The sequence below is a fragment of the Heliconius melpomene genome, chromosome 3 (assembly GCF_056956725.1).
Source record: "Heliconius melpomene rosina isolate 202511_hmr_F chromosome 3, ASM5695672v1, whole genome shotgun sequence".
Taxonomy (NCBI): Eukaryota; Metazoa; Arthropoda; class Insecta; order Lepidoptera; family Nymphalidae; genus Heliconius; species Heliconius melpomene.
The window spans coordinates 2,157,894-2,174,861 of record NC_140391.1 but is presented as its reverse complement, the minus strand read 5'-3'; the positions used below and the strand labels follow the sequence as shown (position 1 = coordinate 2,174,861).

At 33.4% G+C, this 16,968-nt stretch overlaps 1 protein-coding gene across 4 annotated transcripts; it reads right to left on the bottom strand.

The window, feature by feature from the left end:
* Positions 1–482: 482 nt before the first annotated feature.
* Positions 483–16,844, bottom strand: LOC146539839 (trypsin-like). 4 transcript variants are annotated; one of them, XM_085207682.1, is made up of 9 exons: positions 16,629–16,843; positions 15,323–15,490; positions 14,297–14,389; positions 3,057–3,236; positions 2,483–2,645; positions 2,030–2,192; positions 1,469–1,648; positions 1,070–1,244; positions 483–712 (listed from the first exon to the last, which is right to left on the bottom strand). In XM_085207682.1, the coding sequence occupies exons 3-9, from the start codon at positions 14,370–14,372 to the stop codon at positions 594–596; spliced, it is 1,056 nt and encodes a 351-aa protein (XP_085063808.1). In that variant the 5' UTR covers positions 14,373–14,389; positions 15,323–15,490; positions 16,629–16,843; the 3' UTR covers positions 483–593. The 4 variants fall into 4 exon arrangements, with proteins under 4 accessions (XP_085063808.1, XP_085063807.1, XP_085063809.1 ...); XM_085207681.1 differs by having other exon boundaries at positions 15,283–15,490; positions 16,629–16,842; XM_085207683.1 differs by lacking the exon at positions 15,323–15,490 and having other exon boundaries at positions 16,629–16,844.
* Between the last annotated feature and the right edge of the window lie 124 nt (positions 16,845–16,968).

Here is a 16,968-nt window from a genome sequence, read left to right as displayed (position 1 = left end):
AGATTGAAACTAGTGTTAACCTGTTCCACAAATATTCGTAACATTGTGCGTTGTGCGGCGGAACTCAACACCGAACTTTATCTTTTTACCAAATGAAAATAATTCCCCTGTGGAGGAACTGAACCCCCAACCGTTGCTTTCTTAGTTGTGGCGCAATGGTAAACTGCCACGATAGCTTACAAGGCCTACATATATTAATATTAATTTACTATTTTTGAACTGTAGTGTGTGAAATTAAGGAATCTAAAATCTAATTAACATTGATATAAGTAAGTTAAAATATTATTTTAACTACATTTGTCTGGATATAGAAAAAATGAGTTTTTGTATAATTATATCTCTCAATTAGAAAGCTTAGATTAAAAAATATATATCTAATATATAATATACAAATTAAATTACAAGAAAGTTATTTAAAAAATCAGCTTCACGCTGTATCATACACACAGCAGCCAAGGCAGCAGCAGTAAAAAAAATAAACATTCAAATTTAAAAACATACTATAATATATTTTCACTTAATTACAAATATTCAGATAGCTTTATTAAGGAATAAATTATTAAATAATAATAAATAAATAATATATTTTTAATCTATTGGCAGTAGCAGGCGTCGCGGGTGTTGCTCTTTATCCACGTCAGGTACCGGTTGACACGGGAGTACACGCCAGGTCGGTTAGGTCGGGCACAGCCTTCGCCCCAGGATACGACGCCTGAAAATGGGTTTATAATATAATATAACTATTTTTTATTTGAATAAACATATGTTTATTTGTTGATTAAGAATTATTCTATATTTTTCATGTCATGTCAGCTTCACGCCGTATACCACACATAGCAGACAGACTCCTTTCCCCATTAAGACACTGACATTCTCCACTTTTCTCCGAATTCTGGAGACATTGTGTGTTGAGTTGCGAAATTCGACGCCGCATTTTACCTCGACACGAGAGCGAAGGAACAAAAATATTTAACATTTCATTTCCTCAAGTGGAAATCGAACCACAACCTGTCTCATTTATAATCCTCTTTTTACAAAATAAAAACTATAAATCCCACAATAATATTACCAACGACTTGATATTTCTCAATGGTGGAGTTCAACACGTGTAAGGGTCCCCCTGAGTCTCCCTGGCACGCGTCGTGTCCCCCTTGTTCCTCTCCCGCGCACAGCATGTTGTCTGTAATACGTTGTTTGTAGGCTGTCTCGCGGCATTCAGCGTTCGATATTATTGGAACACTCACCTTAAAAAATGTTAATATTTAAGTAGCTTTTCTTTTTGTAAGTTACGCTGTAGGAAAGCTAATACATAATTAAGACAGCATTGTCTTGTTACTGAAGTGTGGAAATGAACATAATTCATTCTCCCAAGCAAGAATAAAACCCGCATACCTAACACGAACATAATATAATGAAAGACTAGATGATAATCCATAAAAGGTCGCCAAATAGTAAAGCACAAAAATACCTCGCGTAAAGTGTTCGAAACACTGCCCCCCTCCTCAGTAGTGCCCCAGCCAGCTACTAACGCGGTATAGTTGTTATAGGACAGTCCAGCCGACGGCAAACATACAGGTCGGAGACCATCGTCCTTGTCTTCCTCCGTTTCATCACCTCGAGCTCTCTTCAGAGCTGTGCTGAGGTCCACCTGAAGAAAATAAAATCCAATTGTACTTTAATAAAAAGATTTTAATTTATACGCACAAAATTTGATAACATACGTTTTTTAAGGTATAGTACGATCTACGAGTCATGGTCTTCTCAAATTAGATTTTTGAACTCGAGAAGAAAATAATCGAAAGTCACAAATATTCTAAATCTAAATCAAATCTGCGCAGACATGTCTAGCTTACTTTAAGCGACTATGACTTGTCATCCTTAGGTACTTAGTGAGGACTCACGGAGTAGCAGACGTAGGCCGTCCCAATACCCACTAAAACCTCACGGTGCTCCTCCTCGACCGCCACTGGCCGGGAGACAAGGCGACTAGAGTCTTCCGCAAAACGTGGCGGGCGTGACAAAAACCTACCCTTTCATTCAACTTCAGCATAGCTATATCGTTGTCGTAGTTGCCAGGATTGTACCGCTGGTGACGGATGATACTGGCCACCTTCCTGTCGATCGTCTTCGTCTCATTGTCAGTGGAACGATCATGTTCTAAGAAACGAACCGTTATTTTTTCTTTTCGGAATCTGTGGAATAAACAAATTATTTAAATATTATTTATTTACATTAGGTAACTTTATTGCAACACATAAACAAAAACTTGAAGCTGAAAGTTATTTTTGTCGCAGCAATAGTATATTAAATTGAAGACAATAGTATTAAAAATTGAAGGTTGTGTCCGTTCGATTTTCACTCAGGGGAATAAATTATTTTCATCTGGCAACAACGCAACGCAAAGTTTCAAAAAATGAAGCATACAGCAAAAAGCGGAGTGTACTAACACTGGGTTCAGTCTGCCTAATTTGCTAGAACTTACCCAGAAGTGCAATGTGCCGCAGTCAGCACATACAGATCATTAATAAGGGAGCCTCCACAGTAGAACCTGCCGTTGTACATCAGCACCACTATCCATGGTATCTCCAGCTTCTTGGTTTCATATCCTCCCACAATTCGCCTGCGAGTCCTAGCTATGCCGCATTCTGTAGTAAAATTATTATAAGTTAGATATTTATGAGGCTGTCGTAATGCAGGGAGCAAAAGCAAAGGGGGATTGTGGGCTCGATCGCTCGAAATTACATCTATATTATATAAATAGGACTTGAACTTGTTACCGTAGAATAAATTCTTCCGTAAAATAGTTCTAACTGCGCTAAAATATTGTAAGATGGCATGGAATATTAATTAAAATCTTATATTACTTCAATAATAATTCAACATTTCTTATAAACGTATTATATAGATATCTCGCCTGTCATATTTCCACAATATAGGAGAAAGTGAGAAATACGAAAAAAAGGTACATAATACACAATGCTACGAATAAATAACGAATTAACAAGGCCTCGGCCTCTAAAAAATTAAAAAATAATATATTTAAAAAAAATACTAACGACATGTCGGACATTCCTCTGGAGGATCATTTGTCGGTTTACTCGTAGTAGAAGTTGTTGTCAACCACGTGTTTATCCATTCCAGTATGCCTTTCTCCTGACCAGGTCCAGCTCTCTCGTTTACGGAGTAGCAACTGGCTATCCCCACAAGGCAAAGTAATGCTAGCAAACGCATTATTTCTAAAAAAAATACAAAAAGTGCAAAATGAAATAGTGAGTATTAATAGTAATTATATTTAATTTAAATAAGAACACTATGCCGTGGTAGTGGCCGAATGTAAAACACGGGGGCTCTGGATTCGATTTCCATTGGAGGGAATGAAAAGATGTAATGTTTCCGCCCTGGTAACAAGACGGAAAGACGGAAAGTTCCGCCGAAAATCGGGCGGAAAATGAGGAATGGAGCGGCTCAACACCCTACTATAAAAAAAAGATAATAGATATCTATTATCTTTTTTATCGAATATAGTAACCTCATACAAATCTCAACCTAACCACTATATGGAAAGCGAAAAATATGAAAACACCATACATATTCATAAATATAAGTATAATACCTACAATTAGCAAGTGCTTTTCGAATCAAGGACACTCGACCGGTCCAAGTTGGTCGGTAGCTACCTACGTATTGAAGTACCGTTAATCAATTATTCATCTTATTTTAATTAAACACGTTTTTGCATATTGGAAGCACCAATGAATATTCTTAAAAGGTTTTTGCTCATTAAACCTTCTCTAATATGAGTACAGTACGGTCAACGAGTTGTGGCTGGTCGAAGTTAGGTTTTCTGAGTGTTTGCGTATTATTCGTTCGGAAAGAAATAATCAAAAGTAAGTATAATCTTAAAATCAAATCTGCGCAGTCATTTACAACTAAATTCAGGGCGACCATTACTTGTTGACCGTACTGTACGGACTTTCGTCCTCATTTATTGGAGGAACTATCATCCTCACAAAAGACGTAGAATGTCATTTAATAATAATAATAATAATAAATAAAATTTATTTCTCATCACATTGTATACAAACAGAAATATAAGGAGGCAATCATGTGAGACTGACGCTGACGTACTAAGCTCTGGGCTTGTGTTACGAGTCGCCAGGTTCCCACTCGCGGAAAGGCCAGAATATTATATTAACATGATTGAGAGAACAAATAACAGTACAATAAGTGTTACATTAAAAGTTGATTGCGCGTGAGTGTGCGTGGGTGTGGGTGTGCGTGTGTGTGTGTGGGTATGTGTATGTGTGTGTGTATATGTGTATGTGTGTGTGTGTGTGTATGTGAGTGTGTGTGTGTGTGTGGGTGTGTGTGTGTGTGTGGGTGTGTGTGTGTGTGAAGCTATTTTATTAGTTTTATAGTATTGATTAATTTTATAGGAAAAATGGTTGGGAGTATATGAATATATAAGCGATTTTAGGGATGTATAAGGGATTTCAAAATGACCTATTATATTTTTAATACATTATGCAATTATACATATTAGTTAATTAATATTTTTTCAGTAGAATCGTACGTCATGTCTAGTAGCCAGTTGGTAAGAGCTTTCTTAGTTTTAAATTTAGTCATGCCGTAAAATAGTAATTTTGTATTTAACTTGTTATATAGAAAGTTGCCAATAAAAACATAAAACTTACGAGAAAAATTGGTTCTATGGGTGGATGTAGGGCATACAGTACCTTTTCTACGTTTACTGATAATTAATTTTGGGTTATAAGTTAATTCTGTATGTTTTTTAAGAATCGTTTGTAGTACAAAGATTTGCCTAACAGTAAGTACATTCCATTGTTTATAAAGTTCACTTGTTGAATATAATATTGGAAGAAATGCACTTACTTTTAGGATAGCTCTTTGGGCTCTTTCTAGTTTTAGCATTTGGGACTTATAGCATCCTCCCCAAGACGTGATGCAATAGCCAATAACGGATTGGCAGATCGCAAAATACACTGTTTTAATAATATCACGGTCAGCAATGTGGCGTAGATTTTTGAATATGAAAATTAATTTGCGTAATCTTATTGTTAAGTTATTAATATGAGTTTCAAAGCTTAAGTGGTGATCAATATCCACACCTAAATATTTAACTACGTTAGCACGCTGAAGCGGCTTACAGGAACAGCGAGACTGAAGAGACAAGTTGCAAGAGTGAGCGGTTAACTGAAGATTAGACGAAATCGACACTTTGTTAATGGAGAAGGTTAAATATTTTGTTTTCTCAACATTCAATGTAAGAAGATGATCATTTAGCCACTTCTTGACTATGTTTATACCCTCCTGAGCTTGACAGTATACGTCAGTCCAAGAGCCAGCTTTGAAGACTAGGACCGTATCATCAGCAAACGTTATGATTTTACCATTAGCTAGAGAAAGTTGGCATAAATCATTTAAATAGATTATGAAGAGCGTAGGGCCGAGCACACTACCTTGAGGAATTCCATATATTACTGGTAGGGATTGACTAGTATAATCACCAATTTTAACTATCTGGGAGCGATCATTTAAATATGATTTAAAGAGCTCTAGCGGTAGACCCCTAATTCCTAAGCATTCTAATTTAGTTATCAAGGTTGGAATCGAAACAGTGTCGAATGCTTTAGTTAAATCTAAGAAAACTGCAATACACTTCTCTTTATTATCTAAGCCTGTTACTATATGGTCTGTAAGAGAGTGCACCGCATCTGATGTTGATCTTTTCATACGAAATCCAAATTGATTTGTTGACAAGAGATTAAATCTTTCTAAGTAATGGACTAATCTATTATTTATTAGTTTTTCGAGACACTTAGATAGTGACGGTAAAATCGAAATTGGCCTGTAATTATCAACACGGTTCTTATCTCCGCTCTTATAAATAGGTATGATCAAGGCAGTCTTAAATGATGCAGGAAAAATTCCTGAAGTAAAAGCAAGGTTGCATATATATACCAAAGGAGGGATAAGTATATGTTTATACCTTTTTATAATTTTGTTGGGTATTTTATCAATACCCACGGCACAGTCGGCTTTCAAACTATCTATAATTTTATTCAGTTCAATCTCGTCAGTAGGAAGTAACATAAAAGAACTCGACAATTTTTTGGAGGAAGAGGAGTGCACACATGAATTAGGCAAGAGTCTTTCTGCTAAATGTTTTCCAACGTTAGTAAAGTAGGAATTTACTTTGTCAACGCTTTTTTGGGGTTCTAAAGCGGAGAGGAGGTTTGTTGCTGGTACTTGTTCCTTAGTCCGAAAGGTGATCTTTTTCAATGTTTCCCAAAGTTTTTTCTTGTCAGAGCTTGCCTTTTTAATATCCTGCCTCTCAAAGTCTCTTTTAAGTTTCTTCAATAGTGTATTACAAAAATTTCTATATCTTTTATAAGTTTTTGTCAAAATTTCATCGTTTGGTTTTTGTTTTAATTTTTGATGCATTTTGTCCCTATTGCGCATACACCTAAGTATCCCTGGAGTAATCCACGGCTTAGTCCTTATTTTTCTATTAGGTATATTTTTAAAGTTAGTGTTACTTAGTATTATATTACTTAGCAATGAAATCAAGTGTCTCTGTTCACGTCATTATATGTGTAAATTTCAGAAAAGTCAATAGTTTTTATACATGAATCCAATTTTTCAAAGTTAATACGTTGACAAGTGTGTTTTTTGAAAGCATGTGTAACACATGAATCTAAGGTTAAAAAGAAAAAAACGGTCTCGTGATCAGTTATTGACGTTTGGGCGACATAACAATTTACATTTAGTTTAGTTTTTATCATAACATGGTCTAAACAAGTGCGCCCGTGCGTGGGAAGGGTATGCCCTGCTAATAATCCATGTTCAGCTAATATATTTAGGTAGTAATTGCTTCTAGTATCAGGTGAGTGTTCCACAATGTCAATATTAATGTCACCCGTAATTATTATATTAATTGGCATATGGTGTCTAATTAATTAAAATAAATTGTTAGACGAAAAATCTATTTTATATACACAAAACCATATTAGTAAAACTAATTATATTGTTATAAGTAGGTTCAATAATAATAATTGTTTTTTGATCTTAGTAATAATTTTGTGTTTAAGACATTTGTCAAGAGCAAAAGATTTCAACGCGTTTACAACCGCACTCTCCTCCAGCGTAAAAACGAAAATTCGTCTGTTTATATAAGGACCAGAGCGATGCGACATATCGACGATATCAAATGCGACTTCGCTCGTTTAAACTTTTTTTTATATTATAGACAAGAATAATAATTTATTTATGAAATATTTTTTTAATAGTATCCCTTGTCTTTTCTATTAACAATGCAAAGTTTCATAATAATATAAAATAAAATATTTCTTTAATTCAAATTCAATTGTCGTAAGAAACGTAAAATCTAAAAAGGCTATAAATCACTAGTCACGTATTGGTACTTCGAATATTCTAAGAAATCTACTTTGGACCAGTGCCAGAGGTAAAATGAGTTGGTAATAGGTACTAGGTAGAGACAAAACTGATGCTAAGATTTTTTTTAGTTTAACTCTAATATATTTATAAGTATATAGTATAGTCTAATATATTTTAACTATTTACACAAGTAACATATTTTATTAAATTTGAAATTTTAAAAGAATCAATTATATATTATATTTAGATACAAAAACAGTTTTTTTAGCGCCAGTTGTGATTAACACACAGCGGGATAGTTGTTTGTTTTATCTCGATACCAGAGTTAGGAAATAAAATATATATATTATATATTATTTAATTTCTTGAGTGGGCATCGAACCCACGTCCTATCACGTTTACAGTTACACCTTCTGTCCCTGCGCCACGACTATCTTATTACCAATTTCTATAATATTTTTGTGCAGTCGTGGGCTCTAAGTGGGACTGTAAAACCAACTGGTTGTGGGTTCGATTCCCACTAGAATAGATGTAACATTTATTTGAATTTGTATTTCCATTTCTTCGCTCTGGTGTCAAGGTAAAAGCGCGGCGTTGAGTTCCGCCCCTCAACATGCAGTACCTCCAGAGTTAGGCAGAAAGTAGGGTCTAATAAGATTACATAACTTTTGTTAATGTCACTGTCATCACTAACCACGTGACTTCGATAAAAATATATCACGTCCAGATTTGTATGCTATTCACATCCAGCAACTCGTTCTAGGAGAGAGCTGGTTTTCCTGTTCCATATCATTTTCTATAGAAAGTATACTTGTAAATACATATAAATGTTTAAAATAACTTCTTTTACAATACTAATATATATTTTTCTTTTTTTATATATTTAATATTTATCTAAAGAGCTTACATGCATGTCCATATATTAATTATTGTGAGTTATTTAAAATATGTACCTATATATAAATAGACTATAAATTAATAAATATTATTAATCTGTGCGTTGATTTAACCTTTTAGCATTATTTATGAGGCGCCAACTTAATTAAATATAACGGTTTAATCGAGTTATGATTTATAGTTTGTCGCGACAACAGTCGAGAAAAATAATATTTAAAATATGAAACGTATTAAATAGAATTCATCTTTTTATTTTGTCCTTCAAAAAGCTAACTGTATGTCTCAAAGAAAGAAACATAAATATAAATAAATCAATAATATTTAAATAAGGATAAAAGTCACATGTTACAAAAATAAATCTATACTAAAGCAAAACGAGTTTAAAAGCCAGAGCACATTAAATATAAACGAAAAACTAGATCAATTTAAAACTTAATAAATCATTTAATATTAATTAAAAAATAACTAAGCCAAAAAATACAAAAAAAAAAGTACTTACAAAAGAAATTAATTTCTACAGAAGTGACCACGAGCGTATCCGAACGACACCTCCGGACGACAGAGAAAATAAACTCTACTTTCACTCGCCCACTTAGTCCTGGCACTGGCGATGCAAAACAAACACACACCATTTTATCCTATGAATCGCCATAAATACCTTACAGTTATTTGCATAAGGTAATTTCAGTATTATTATCTGTTAATTCTGTTATTACCATTTTTTTTCCTTTCATGTGGGATGCAATCTCGGGCATGCGATACATTATGGGTTTTTGTGTTCTAGTTACAATTAATTTGTTATTTCTTTTACCTATTTCATAATATTAAAATTGAAATAACATACAAAATCGTATGATTTTAATGGGTTTTGTTTAAATAATTAATAACAATATAGTTTTCTTGGTTTCAATGTTTAATTAAGTATTTTTTTGTGTATTTACTGATCAAATGGATACTAGTCGTAGTGTAGTGGTACTAACGTGTAACGAAGGATGTGGATTCGATTCCACTCAAGTAAATGATATATTTAATATTTTCATTTTCGTTGCTCTGGTAACAAGTTCCGCCACTTAATATGTAATGCTTTGAAAATTAGATGGAAAGTGTTCCCTCTGCCAGCCTATGCCCGCCCTGCAGTGTATGAGATATCACTTGATTTTTTTAGTCAAATACGTCGAATAGTGCACCGACAGTTCCGTACTAATTTCTTGATTATATGGCAACGAAAAGTATAACTTATAAAAATTGACGAACTCGAATTCACGGTCCTTACACTCAATTAATATGAAGAAATATAAGACTAAAACAGTTATTTTTTGTAATAAAATTTTATATTTTCAGAAAAATATACAAATTTTTCCCACTTTTCGGCAAATTCTTTATAGTCCCAAACGTGAACGGGCGGATATTTTGATTGCATTGACATATAGGCTTGATATTATTTTGTTCCAGGGTTTGTAGACTTGTAAATATTAAATTTTAATTTAAAGTTTACACCATGACGCATTTCTAAATAAAAAAGAATCTTTAGACAGACAGACAAACAGACGGGCGGGCAATTAAGTAGTCTTAATATGAGTGTATTCTGATTTTTTCTATTGATTTACGGAACCCTAAACCAATCTAATTGGCTGTTAATATATTACACATCAATAAGGAAAATGTAAAAACAATTTTACGACTTTGGCCTAAACAAGAACTTATTTCTTATAATTTGTATCTGAAATTTTGTAGGGCCGTCGTGGTTCAGAGGCACAAGCATGCCACTGTAAGCGCGACGGTTATTAGTTCGATTCCCACTCATGGGACTCATATTTATTATTTTGAATTCCTCGCTCTCTCTGTTAACGAGGCAGAGCGCAGCGTTGAGTTCTGCCACTTAACATGAACAGCGGAATCCTTTCTTTCCGCTGAATTCCTGAGTCTTCCTGAATCTCCTGAGATTCCTGTGTCTATCAGAATAAGGAACGGAGTTCCTCTGCCTATAAGTGGGATACATCGTGAACCTAAAAAAAATTAAGTAATAGGTACATATTATTTTAATTGACTCCAGTGTACTACTATTCCTAATAATAAATGTTCACGCAGGCACTAAAGAAAATATTTATAATACCAGCGCCTGCACGAAAATAATGAATAATATGCGTATTAACAAAAATGCTTTATTTTTAATTATTAATTGTATACATGTATTTTTATCATATTTAGTTGTTTTCCACTTTTATTGTTATATAACTAAAATGATTTTTACAACTATATTCTTTATACAAGGTGGACTTATCTCTAAAAGAGATTTCTTCCAGTCAACCTGTGGAAGTGGGTGAAAGAAACATATAGCGGGATACTGTGCAATATTCGAAAAGAATAAGAAAAATGTAACATAAATATATTAAATTGAATTTAAAACAAATTAAAATATAATATCCCGTAAATATACATTTTCAAATATTTGCACATATGATATCTGTGGCCATATTTTTTTTAAGGTTCACGCTAGCATGTAGCAGGGTAGGCAGAGGGAGCCTAGTGTTTTTTTTGATAGGTGGACCTTTTATCTCAAGGCTCTCTGAATAGGATATAGTTATTTAATCAAATATTCGTTGAAACGGAATGGCTATTGCCTAGTAATAATTGACAGGCGCTAATTGTAATAATGTTTAAGAACGCCTGCTTAAATAATTTAACGTAACTTTCTAAATGCTTAGAAAAAATAAACTTCAAAATAGTAGCGTTCCAGATGTTCCTTAAAAATAAACCCAAGTACTTATATGCTTAGAAATAACATTTATAAAGAGATGAAAATTAAGTATTACATAAATTAGGTCACAAAATATATATTCACATAAATATACTTCACGAAGGTGCTGGGTGTTTATTGTTATAAGCTTTTTTTTTAAATAAGTTGTCAGAGTCAAAATATGGGCAAATAAAGATCTCCATATGAGATAAGAACACTTTTCACAAATAAAATGTTACATGCGTCCGCGACTGTCAGTTGTACTCGCACAAGATCAGATTTCATGAAAAAGTTATTTAATTTACGTAAGATATATCCTTGGGATGTTAAAAACAAACACTATATTTCTTTATTTTGTTAGCTTCTCGTTAAATACTCGAAAGTAATTCATCTAAAGTAGACAGAAATAGATATCAGACAGATAAGAAAAAAGCTTGTAAAAATAAACGCTGACGCCAAGATTATGTGATAGCAAACACCTAAGGAGTTATAATTGTGATAAACGTACCAGGAGACTTTTCTTGTTTATTAATAATTAAAACCACAGAAGTTTAGTAAATTCCGAACTTTCAACACTCTCTGGTAAATTACTCTGTTTATCAACTTGACCCCATATAACATATGTGCTGTACTGAGTCGACTAACACATTAATACACTATGTCGGTAATTCGGCAGAAAGTGGGAAGTTATCTTAACGCTAGGTTCCCTCTGCCTACCCTGCTGTGTGCGGGATACAGCGTGAAGCTGACTTATTTTGATTTACTTATTACTTATGCAATAAAATAAAATTCTATATTACACAAACAATTGTAAGAATATGTCCTACGGAGAATCTACTGGTTACTTTAAAACAGCTGAACAAACTAACATTAATCATTCGTATTTAGTTTCACTAGTAATAAGAAAAATACACGTAAAACTTTCATATATCTTTTACAATATTGTATGTTAACGTTTTTATTGAAGCATATATTTATTTGACCTCTTGACTTAGCAAATTGGATATCGATAAAAATCGAATGTGGGTACTTGACTTTTACGATTATAACATAATCGATATTAAATATTCGGTTATTTATTAGTAACTGTAGATCTTTTGACGTCATTACTGAAAATATTCAGATTTTACTCGTAACAGCAGTGTAAATTTTTGTGGAATTTGTAAACTAACGACAATTATAAAAAAATTTTATAAGAAACTATGTCTATTAGAATCTTCTTGTTCCTGGCATCAATCCCGGCTATGACCAGGGTCTGCCTTGCTACTCAAACTATGTCTATTAGAATACAGTATATTATTTAGAATTTGATCGCAGTCGCGTTAAACACACTTGAGGCCGTGCACCACGACTGGCCTCGAAAAATATTAATCATATGACTAAACAAATCGCTTACAAATTCCTACAATTTCATGACATAAAAAGACATAAGCCAGTGTTCATAGATATGACACGGTTTTGCAATCCTTCGCCTCGTCTAGAGCACAGACGAACTGGGACGACGCGCATGGTCAAACCTCGCATGCTGGCTGGTTATCGCATAGCGGTGCATTCCATTATGTTGCCTGTACATAAATTAAATATTTGCATAACACCTTGTGTTGAAAGCTAATCGAATGTCATCTAGAATAGAATATGGGTGTTATTGATATAGTAATTATTTTTTAGAATCGAAATAAATCTATTTGGATAGACAGAGGGTAGCTAGAGTTAATACACTCCGTTTTCCACTTTCCGCCGATTTTTTTCAGATATTACGTGTTAGTGGCGGTAGTCAACGCCTGACTTTTGCCTTAGTGCTACAGCGAAAAAAAGAAAATATTATATATAAATAATAATTAATTCCTTCGAGTGGGGATCGAAGATAATATATAAGTGACTACTACTCTAGACTAATAGATAGTAGATAAGCTAATAGTGTAATCTATATATATAAAAGGACTTGTCCTCACTGACTGAGGTAAGACGCACGCACAGCCGTAACCGCTGTGCGTAGAAACGTTAAATTTGGACAAAAGTTTACTTTCGTAATCTGGACATCCACTAAGAAGGGATTTTGAAAAATTTTAACCCTAAAGGGGTGAAATAGGGGTTCAAAGTTTGTATGGAAAAAAATTTAAATCGACACCGATTTTTATAAAATTTGAAATTTAGATTTTTAAAAGTATTTAATTGAACACGTGTTTCATCGTTTTCTAAAATTCTCCCCCTAAGGGTGCAAATAAGGGGTTGAAAGTTTGTATAGGTTTTTTTTAAATCGTCACCAAATTTTACAAAATTTGAAATTTAGACTCTTAAACGTATATAATTAAACACATGTTTCGTGGTTTTCTAGAATTCACCCCCTAAGGGTGCAAATACGGGGTTGAAAGTTTGTATGGGAAAATTCTTAAATCGCCATCGATTTTTATAAAATTTGATATTTAGACTCTTAAAAATATTTAATTGAACATATGTTTCATGGTTTTCAAGAATTCACCCCCTAAGGGTGTAAATAAGGGGTTGAAAGTTTGTATGAAAAAATCTTTAAATCGCCACCGATTTTTATAAAATTTGAAATTTAGACTCTTAAAAATATTTCATTGAATACATGTTTCATGGGTTATTAGAATTCACCCTTAAATACGCAAGCGAAGCTGCGCGCATCCGCTAGTTGTACTATAAACACAATAAAAAAGAAAAAAGAACTATTGGAAATATAAAAATAAATTTATTGTTTTTAATATATTTTACATATATTAAAAACAATAATATAATATGTTTAAAACAATATGTCCTTGACTAACACTAAACCGAGGAATAGCAGGAGGCAGGACGACACTTGCAGGTTCATCGCGCTATCAGTTTGGCATGCTTCTCTAGAGTGACTGTCTTCACGCCAGTTAACGTTAGCAAAATCTGCATTAGCTTTTAATGCAGCATTTATAATTGCTTTTGTTGCCTCTGGTACTACAATACTCCTCGTGTATACTTGTCCGTATACTACAATACATAAATGTACATTATAAATTTTGTTCACGCAGTTCTTGTCATATTATATAATGGAATAAAATAACATGTAACGAAAAATTATATACATTAAGTTGAACAGTGAGTGGTTCACGTGGAGAACGGAAGTGTCTTAATGGGAACGGAGTCTTAACACTAGGTTCCCAGGTTATCTCTATCTTGTGGTTGCGGTATACAGCGATAAAATTGATGATGATGATGAAATGTGCATTGCTGCATGCTTTTTTTACTTACCAGATTTACTATTGTTATTTTCGTTACAGCCGTGGACTATAAAGTAATTTAAATTATCAGTTCTCTGAATCACCATATCGTATTCAATGCCATCTGTAAAAATAAATGTGCTGCTAAAAATTGTGGTGTTCTCTTTATCTTTACGAGTCTTCTCCTTCTCCACTTTGCGTGATGGAGTTAAAAGAAACTAATTTCAGGCTAATTTAAGAGTCAAAAGAAAAAACAGAACCCTTATAAGATCGTTGTGTTGCCTCTCTATATGTCTGTCCGTCCACCAACCACCAACACCAACACTTTTTTTCTCCAAAATTCGTGGAAATGTCAATCTAAAATGAACATCAAACACCAGGTCTACAGTTCTTTGAGGAACAGAAAAAACAAACTTCGAAGATTTTCGTTCTTCGTAGGTTATACCCCTTTTTGTATGAAACTTGTGGCATGCCTTATAAACTTGTGACTTATAAAATATTTTCCTTTAACCTAGTATTATGAATTTTGTCAGAAGGAAAAGTGAGAACTTAGGTACATTACAAGTAAAGAAAAATGTGCGCTATTGCTTATTTATAGTTGTATTCCAAAAAAATAATTTATAATATGTCATTAGTTTTAATTTCATACAAAATTTTTACAAATCTGTAAAATTTTCTGTTTGCCAAGTTTTGTAAGTTGCACTTTCCGTTGACCTACAATCAAGAAATTTTGGCCTTCTTTAACTCTCACTTGATAAGATTTTTTAAGAAGCAAGCAGATACTGAGTGGTACCTAATGCTCTTTTTTTTCTGCTTTATGCTCTTTTTTTTCGCATAATGGAACCGAGAGACAATTCGTCCTCCACTTTTTAAGACATAATATTGAGGATATTGAATGTTAAATGGGTACACTCTGTAAGCATTATTCTGGCTGGGCAACAAGGTGATCCTATAAGAGTTCCGTTTTTTTTCCTTTAGGGGTACGGAACCCCAAATAAGTTCAATCACTGTTACCACCTGTATACACAATATGTAACACATTTTTTTTTCCTTGCACCTCTACAATCGATGCATTTCGTGAGACCGTCTTCTTATTTGACACAGAAGTCGTGGTAAATACAGTTTCTCCGGTTTCGTAATTAATGGAAAAGTTTAGTGATACACAATTTCCCTGTACACTATTTTTTTCATCTATTCTTTTAAGTTCATACCAGTCACCAAGTATCTGTGAAAATGTTAAATATTATAATTTTAATTAAACGTTTTTACTTTCCCTCTTTATTTCTACTAGATTTGACCAAAACGTACTTTTGGGGGAAAGTAAGTACACATGATTCTGGACAATAAAATTAAATAAATTCTGTTTTATTGTAAATCCAAGATGGCCGCCACTACAAAATGACGGTTTACATATTTTGTCACGACTACCACTATATGAGCATCAAATGAAAGCATTTGACTAGTCGAACACCGTTCACTATGAAAAAATATCAATATTCCTGATGGCCGTCAACAAAATGGCTGGTTACGATTTAGCTTTTGGTACATTATTGTCAATAAAACCTCTTTTCTGTACTTCTACTTTGTCGTCTATCCGTATGTTTGTGTATCCGTCAGTCCGTCTCTTAAGCTATTTTTTCTTTTTTCTTTTTCATCGTGGAACAGAAAACGTAAATTTCTAGATATTATGTCAATGCAACAAAAATATTAAGACTTTATTCTTGCAACAAATTTTATAAAATTCGTCGCGGATTCATAGACGGAATAAATCTATAAAGTTAGTTGACTTATCTCGCACACAGCAGGGTAGGCAAAGAAAGCCTACTTTTAATTCAAACACTCCGTTGCCCACTTTCCGCCGAATTTTGTGAGGCATTGCTTGTTGAGTAGCGGAACTCAACGCCGGGCTTTTTGACTTGGTGCCAGATTGAAGAAATGAAAATATTATTAATAAGTAATTTATTTGCTCGAGTGGAGTTCGACTCACAATCGTCCCATTACAGTCACACCATTGTTTCCCTGCGCCATAACGGCCTTGGTTGGAACTTGGTTAATTCATATTTAAGTTTACAAATTTCGTTCTAAAATTTAATATTTATAGGTAAAACTTATATTTCACTTCAACTTTTATTCTTCTTCTTAGTCTCTCGCGAATGATGGGTGTGGATAAACATACATTTATTACGGGGAAGTGAAGAATTGAAGTTGAAGTTGAATTGAAGTCCTAATGGAAATGGAGTATTTTAACAGTTTTAACACTAGGTTGAAAGGTTCCTTTGCGTATCCTGTTATGTGATAAGCTGAAGCTGTAAAAGATACCTAGGTTCTCTTGACACTTAAGTAAATACTCAATGTGTACTTACGGTCTCTTCTAGCATATCGTTCATTTTCAGGTCACATTTCCCCTTCAGATGAATTTGGCCAAATACAGGCGATGAAAGGCACAAAAAGACTATAAGTTTATACATTTTTTTTATTAACCGACTTTTATAAGAAAAGGAGGTTATCAATTCGACTATATTTTGTATTGCTGATATTCAATATTATCAGACTAGCTGCTTATCTCATGGAGTATTTACTTAAATACCATTATTTTATCAATATGGCTAAGTGTATATTACTGTTATATTTCTTCGAGTAGTCCTTTAATAATCATAATGATAAGAAAACCTTAGGGCAGCTTGTGATGATATGTTGGGAAGT

What these genes read in the sequence shown, in the direction of transcription:
- LOC146539839 (XM_085207681.1), bottom strand. Translation starts at nt 16,733, where the DNA reads ATGTATAAACTTATAGTCTTTTTGTGCCTTTCATCGCCTGTATTTGGC. An exon ending in GCGGCACATTGCACTTCTGG is followed by an intron (nt 2,193 to 2,482) that starts GTAAGTTCTAGC and finishes TTTATTCCACAG; the next exon opens with ATTCCGAAAAGAAAAAATAA. An exon ending in TTTCGAACACTTTACGCGAG is followed by an intron (nt 1,245 to 1,468) that starts GTATTTTTGTGC and finishes ACATTTTTTAAG; the next exon opens with GTGAGTGTTCCAATAATATC.